General features: G+C 25.5%; 1 protein-coding gene across 2 annotated transcripts in view; it reads right to left on the bottom strand.

The window, feature by feature from the left end:
• Positions 1–3614: 3614 nt before the first annotated feature.
• LOC135930560 (calcitonin gene-related peptide type 1 receptor-like) overlaps positions 3615–7991 on the bottom strand; it is a 36516-nt gene continuing 32139 nt past the window's right edge. Inside the window, exon 13 of one of the 2 annotated variants that reach the window (XM_065467379.1) lies at positions 3615–3816. In XM_065467379.1, the coding sequence (XP_065323451.1) occupies positions 3778–3816 (39 nt within the window). In that variant the 3' untranslated portion in view covers positions 3615–3777. Of the gene's footprint in view, positions 3884–7991 lie in introns of both variants that reach the window. The other variant, XM_065467380.1, reaches the window with a different exon arrangement.

Here is a 7991-nt window from a genome sequence, read left to right as displayed (position 1 = left end):
TGGAAAATATCAAAACACAGCCGTAGATATCCCTCTTAAGAAAAGAAGAATAAGCTCTTCTGCCATATTATGAGGAATTCTAAACGAAATTTAGCTTTTGAAGCCCTAAATTGGCTTCCAATAAAAATAAAAAATACTTAAATTACAAAACGTATTGGCTAAGTAAAACTATAAAAGTTGTTCTAAGTTTGAATATAAGCCCAATTTCTAAATAATAATAAAAATTCGATAAATAAACTACTTAAAATAATAACGAATTATATAATAAATCATTAATTCCTGTTATCTGAATTCCAAATTCTGATAATATATTTATTTTATGGGACTACTAGCACATTCATCACCAAATCCCTTATACACCTCATTATCATATTCAACTTATTTAATATTCTTACACGGTTTTTCTATAATTCTCGATTAGCTAATATCACCAATGGTGCTTATATTACTTAATATATTACATATTTAATTTAAAAAGTTTATCCTTGGTTATCTGCATATTTATTAATAAACTATATTTACACTGTTTTAAATTATAATGGTTCTTTACGTATAAATATAAATAACTTAACATACCCAAACCCCTCTCTAATATACCCTTTACTTAATCGGGTGCGGGTTAGTGTTGTTAAACGGCTCGATTTGAGCCGATTTTTAAAAACGGCTAACTCAATATTATAGCTAGGAAAATATTGCCTGCCAATAAATCCTATGTGCCATCTATGAGCTAAATATTTAGGCTTACATAATATTTTTTCTTGATAAAATATTGAGTTAGCCGTTTTTTAAAATCGGCTACATTGAGCCGTTTAACAACACTAGTGTGGGTTTTCTCATTATCAAACCCTTAAATTCTTGACATCCAATCTGATGGGATTTCTTTTTATTTGAGGGATCCACACGGTGCTCTGTTGTACATACACTTGTATGTGTATAACATTATAGGGCTAGGCGCTTAATTATCAAGTAATTAACATGTTTAACCTCGCGAATTTCATATTATCTTTTATTTTAAACTTTTATTATTCAAATTGGTATCCTTGTATAAAGTTAGAATTTTATATAAAATGATTCATTATGTAATATAAAAGAAATTGGTTTTAAATACCAGAGGCGTCGCTAGCCTTTACAATCTCAGGGGGCTCAACTAAAAAATTTCATGGGAGCTTCGCCCCCATACCCCCCAATTTGCGGCCTTCGGCCGGGTTTTATATTTTTTTAAATTTACTAATTCTAAATAATTATTCTGAATGTCATTTATTATATTTTGCATGCAAAATAAACCCATTAAAATAATAGGTTAATGATGCTTACTACCAAGTGAATGTATGGAAATATTTTAAATACAAATCTAATTTGCTAAATACCGACCAAAAATTATTTAAATGTAATAAGACCCTTATTATTTAATATATTAATACGGAATCACGTGGTCGAGTCCGGCCTTCTATATATCATCCCCCCAAGGATGGAACCACCAAGTTAGAATAAGAAAAAAACATGATCATTCCTGGGATTCGAACACGGGAGCTTAGGATAAGTAAGCCAAGCTCTTGCCTACTAGGCCATAGAGGCTTTCCAAAAATCACGATTTTTCAAATATATATTATAAATATATTTGGTAGTGCCTATCCAAATGAAAAATGAACAAAATTCAAATTTGATAGATGGTACCTTAAGGTACCAAGCATTATTAACCAAAATAATACAAGACATTTCTAAAAATAATATTTTTTAATACAAAATCTATTTATTACAGTATAAAATATTTTCGATTGTTGATATAAAAAAATTTTGCTAAAGAATTATAAATGATAAAAAAGTTTATTAATTCATAGAAATATGCCTCAATTGATAATGGTTTTTGAAAACTACATAATATAATATAATATTAGCAACTTACATTGACAAAGGGTCATGAAACTAATATAACTCTCTATTACCATTTTAGACAATGTTTTAAAAAATGGACTAATAAGAAAAAATTTATAGGGTTTATATTATATAAACATCCGCTAGGTAGCGTCTTATGTAAAATACAAAGATTTTTTATTATTATTTTATAATTATTGTTTTATTTTAATCATTATAACTCAAGTATTATTTAAAAGATATTGGTGTATACGCGAGGAAATATGGTATATTTCAGAATTAGTTAACTTAAGCTTCGACATCAGGATCCATGCTTTAGCAGGATCCCTATTAACATTAGGAGTATTCGGTTATAATTGGTTTGTTGAATATCGAAAATAAAAGGCTGTCTTGCATTATATTAAAATTAGTCGAAAATATTTATTTTTTATCAAGTTTATTTTTTAAAAAATACAGCGGAATATTATATAAATTATAAACAATGTATTATCATATTGTCAACAATAAATTTCTAAGAAACAAATATAACTGTCATAATATTTTGTCTTGATTAATATTAGCATATTTATTTAATTCGTTTTAAAAATCTTTAAAAATGCTGAAACTTGTCAAGGATGAAAATTAACAATTAAGAACATAAAAGACACGTAAATTATTAAAGGTAAAACTTATGTCGAGGTCTAGATTAGAATAAAATCTCTTAACTATGGAAAAAATTATAATAATTAAAAATGCCGATTAAATGATAATAGATTTATTTGCTTTTAAAACATTCTTACTTCTCATATATTGGGAGCTTATAAAAAAAATCCGTTATTTAGCTTCTTTATTAAAAAACTATCCTTGTTTATGAATTATTGATATAATCGTGCACTAGATTTGGTATATTAAAGAACAATTAACAAAGAGTTAAGATAAATTATTATAGTAAAACTTGTAAACTAATGTAACAATTATTTTAAATATACTTATCTTAGCTCAAATCAGGTCATTTTTAGAAAGAACTATATAGTTTAGATGATTAGATAGTCAAATTTTCGTACATTTAATATCAGGGAATCGTAATAGGATCTAACAGAGGTATTACGTGTTAGATATGTCTATTGTTAAAAATTTTGTGATTCATTTTAGTGATGGGTTATAATGTTTAAAAAATTTTCAAATATTTTTTATAATACTAATTAAACAGAGTTTGAAATCAAAAGCCTAAATTCCCAGTACTGGTAAAAATGTAGAAATACGTTACCACAATATCTTTAATAAATGTGGGATACCGGAACCATATTTTAGAAAATATTTAAACAAGTCCGAGTTTCTATAGAACTCAGAATTTAAAACTTTAGCTATCTAACATAGACTAACGCTAGCACATATATCAAGCCTTAAAAAATAGAAAAACTTGCAGGAAATGGGTGTAAAACCTATATATTTAATAATCAATGATTTATTAAATACTAAAAAAACATTTAATGGGCCATTGGAATTACTGTATTTTAAAAAGGTAGTACATGACTTATTTGATAAAATTTTACTTTAGTATCATTTTCTATTTCCCTCAATGTTTTGACCAAACCCTTATATATTAAGTCATACTATATTAACGATTCGTATTAGAAAATAATAGTACACTATGTAACAATAACAATAAAACGTTTATTATATAAGTTTATAAATTTTGTTAGAAAAAAATTTGGTTGAATATTTTTTTAAACATAATTTGGCATGAAGTATATGTTTTACAATATATTAATATAAATTTGTATAATTATAAATAATAATTATAAACGTAACTTTATCTACAAATACAATTTACAATATATAATACTATAAATATATAACTATAACAAATAACAAAATATTGCATTCACTAATTATTCCATTTTTTTAAAAAAAAATTGTGTAGATTCAGATAGAAGAAGCGGTAGTAGTGTTGGACAAATTTTTCTAAAATAAAATTTTGTTTTTTACAAAATTTTTAGACTGGGTAAAAGTGAATTGATCATATGGGTTTCTATATATAATTTTTTTTTCAAATTTGAGAAAATAAAATGTTCTTATTTTTTTGAGACATGCAATAGTTATTAGATAGAAGTTATTTTTTTTTATTATTATAAGCATTAGTTATATAGATGATAAAAATAACAATATGAATGTTCCATACAAGAAATCGGGTTTTAATCACGTTAAATTAAACTTTTTATTTTAAAAAGCTACTCGATTTTATTAATTATTTAAAAAGAATTATATATTAACTTAGGCACATAATATTACTGTTCATTGTTTTATTGGTGTATGTCTTTGCAAACATTATTACATTTTAGCAAGATGTAGGGTAAAGACAACGTATTTAGCAAAAAATATATATGCCTAAACCTTGCCCATTCAAGGTAATTAGGCTGAATTATTTACAAAATAATCAGCATATTTTGAATGGCAGCGGTGGCTCAGAGAATTCTAAATTAAGGCGCAACCCATGATCCAATCCCCAGTGAGAACCATTCTTACTTAAACCATTCTTACTTAAACCGATCTCTAGATGAGGTTAAGGATAAATGGGCTGCCATATAAGGTACAGAGCTAATGCAAAACTGGGCTCTTGTTTAGTAAATTTAAATATGTTGTCTGGTTTCCCTCTCTAGTCCAACTCCAAGATGCCCATACTGAAATCATGCCAAAAAAGATAATTTATTTGAACAATTTTAGACCTAGTATTGGGCCTCGTTTATAGTAACCATGTGAATGAAATCGAATCGCTTTATAGAGCAATGATATCAATAAAAGATAAATTGCGTATCGCTTGAAGGACATAGCGGTTCCTATAAACGAGGCGTGTATGGTGTAAAAAAATTTTTTATATAATTTACTTAAAAGTTTTAATGTTTTCCGCTTTCCTGCTTTTAATTGTTGTAACCTTCCTCAATTTTTCACATTAATATTAATATTAGGGGGGGGGGGGATATTCGAATGGAAAAAAGATAAGTGAGTTAAATTTAAGAGACTTTATGACAAAACAAAAAATATTTTAACAGGACGATTTACGATTAATGTAGGCAAAAATTAAATTTTTGATGCAATTTAACCTACGTTCAAACTGATTAATTATAATAAAAAATAACTAGTCAATTGCCCAAACTATCGATTGAATAAGATATATAAACTTATTTTGGAACACTTTCAATAAGGTATTTTTAAGATGTTAAAATATACTTTTCAAATAATACATATAAATCATCTAAAAATGTATCGGTATCTAGATATATTTGCATGAATGCATCTATATCAGCGTAAGAAGTAGCTAATAGCGTTCTACTTTTTTAAAAAGTAACGGTAGCGATACCGCGCTACTTATAAAAGTAGCTTTTAACAACACTCGTACCTTATAATTTATTATTTTATTTATAAATTATATATAAATCAAAATTATTATTAAAAAGATATCTTATTTTTTATTATTTTTTGCAAGCCCGTTACATTTTTGAATAGCCAGTAATTCGCGTTCCTTTTACCATAAGTAAAGAGAACAGTAACGCGTTACTTTTTTCAGACGTAAGGAGTAACGCGTTTCTTTTTTGAAGTAATGTTTACAGCACTATTATTTTTTAATTCTTGTTATGTCATATATTGTTTTCTTTTTAAATATAATTTTTTTAATTATCATTGAATGATAAATAATAATTGTTAAGTTTTAATAATACATATACAATATAATTAAATTATAAATAATTGTTATTTAACAAAATACATGTTAAGATCAATGTGTTATTTTTACAACTTTAAATAATGTTTTGAACGCGTTTTTTTTAAATTTAAAAATCTTATTTTACCGGAAATATATTATATCATGTTTGAAATATCTATCTTATAAATTGAAATTGTAGACAATTTTGCTGTTAACCTTTGAGTCATTTATAACTTATAAAAAAATATATGAAAAATTTAATATAAATATCAGAGACCTGCAGAGGTACCATTTGCACGGCCCGGCCCGGATATTTTTTAAAAAAAATTTTTACGGCCCTGCCCGGATTTAAAAATTTAAGGACCGGCCCGGCCCGGATTTAAAAATTTAAGGCCCGGCTCGGAATTTTTTAAAATTATATTCGACCTGGTATATACAAAAATTCACCTATGAAGTATTTTACCATATTTTTCAGCGAGTATCATCGCTTATTATTTAAAAAATACATGTAAAAAGCTAATATTTTGAGAATATTAAATTGAATTTATAAAAATTATAAAACTATTATTTATAAAAATGGATATTTTGGCATATACTATATTTTAGATTGCATTTATAAAAATAAACTAATATTCATAAAAATGGTAATAATATTTTGAGCATATACTATATTTTATATTGCATTTAAATAAAATAAAACTAATATTTAATTTATAAAAATAGAAAATATTTTGAGATTATAATATATTGTATTTACTATTTAATTTATAAAATAAAAATAAATCGCTATTTAAAAAAATGCATGTATAATAAATAGTATTTTGAAAATATAATCTAATTGCACAATATTAATATAATTTATTTTAAAATATAAATTTTTAACAAAAAAAGATAATTGTATTATATAATATTGTAAAAAAAATAATGAAAAATGTTGGATTAAAAACTTTCATGACTCAAGGTAAATATAATAAATGTAATAAATATTTGACAGTTTGCAAAGTAAAAAACCAGCATGATTGACGAAACCCTATACTCAAGAAAGATATTAAAAATTCACAAATTATCATGAAAAAAGAGAAGCATATCTACCTTTTCAGGTTGAAGATTACTTCTTCTTTCTTCAAGAATTCTCCCAATAGTGGAAAAATTCAACTCACAGCTTACACTTGATGAGCCGCCCACCACTCTAACAAATTATCCACCTTAAATGTTTCATCTATTTTTTTATTTATGTAATTATAATATTCATCAACGGGTATTGACATATTACCAGAATTACCATCGCCCCATTTATCATAAAACGATTCAGTTTGTTTAACAACAGTCGTAATTTGACTGGTCGATGGTATTTCATTTACTTCCTGAGCCTATTGTAATTTAATATAATCTTTTATATAGTTTTCCGTCATCTTGCGATCTGTCCCTGACTACATACGTAATTGCTTGAATTTGGGACAGAGAAAAAGAAAAATAAAATGATACTGGAGTAAAACAAATTTTTCAATTAAAAAATGCTTTATATTAAGTAAAATCAATTTTATTTCTCCTTTTTCGCTTTGAAAGGTAAAACTTCAAGAAGTGATATTCCTTTATTTGATTGTTTTGGTAAAATATATTCTAAAAATTTAGATATGAATTATAAAAAAATATATTAATAATACTTGAATATTGGGGTTTATTTAAGATATTCCTTTATTTGATTGTTTTGGTAAAATATGTTGTAAAAATTTAGATATGAATTATAAAAAAATATATTAATACTTTGAATAAATTTGCAGGAAATTAATAATTAGATCGATCTGTGGGTGTTAGGTAGTGTTAACCATCACCCAATATTATATTAATCATAACTATAATATAATATAATCTTATAACCATTAACTCATAATGTAAAAATTTTTATAAAAAATATTAAGGCCCGCCCCGGGTTTAACAATCTTAGGCCCGGCCGGATATATTTTAAAAAAAATTTTTTAGTCCCGGCCCGGATATGTTTAAAAAAATTTATTTAGGCCCGGCCCGGGTATATTTAAAAAATATAAAATACGGCCCCGCCCCGGGTTTAGGGCCGGGCCTGCAGGTCTCTGATAAATATATTAAGTTTAAAAGTTCATAGAAAAATTGTCAGAAATTTAGGGTAGGTATTCAAAAATATGATGGCATACATTTCCAGTAAAATCAGTCAAAAAATGATTTAAAGTTGAAAATAATACTTTGCCGGAAAAAACACATTGAAGTTAACACTTATAAACAAAATGTATAATTAAATGATTATAATATAAGTAATAATTGTTAGATTTATAAATATAAAATATTCTCATCGTCATCCACCGCGTAAAATAAAATTTGTCTAATTTGTAATAATAAAATTAACTCGGAAATAATATTTCCAAATATCATTATTTTTATATAAAAAACGTAAAATAAAATTATATCA

This window comes from Gordionus sp. m RMFG-2023, chromosome 5 (assembly GCF_954871325.1).
Source record: "Gordionus sp. m RMFG-2023 chromosome 5, tfGorSpeb1-WG-v2, whole genome shotgun sequence".
Lineage (NCBI taxonomy): Eukaryota > Metazoa > Nematomorpha > Gordioida > Chordodea > Parachordodidae > Gordionus > Gordionus sp. m RMFG-2023.
The sequence above is the reverse complement of the archived record's forward strand: the minus strand, read 5'-3'. Positions and strand labels throughout refer to the sequence as shown.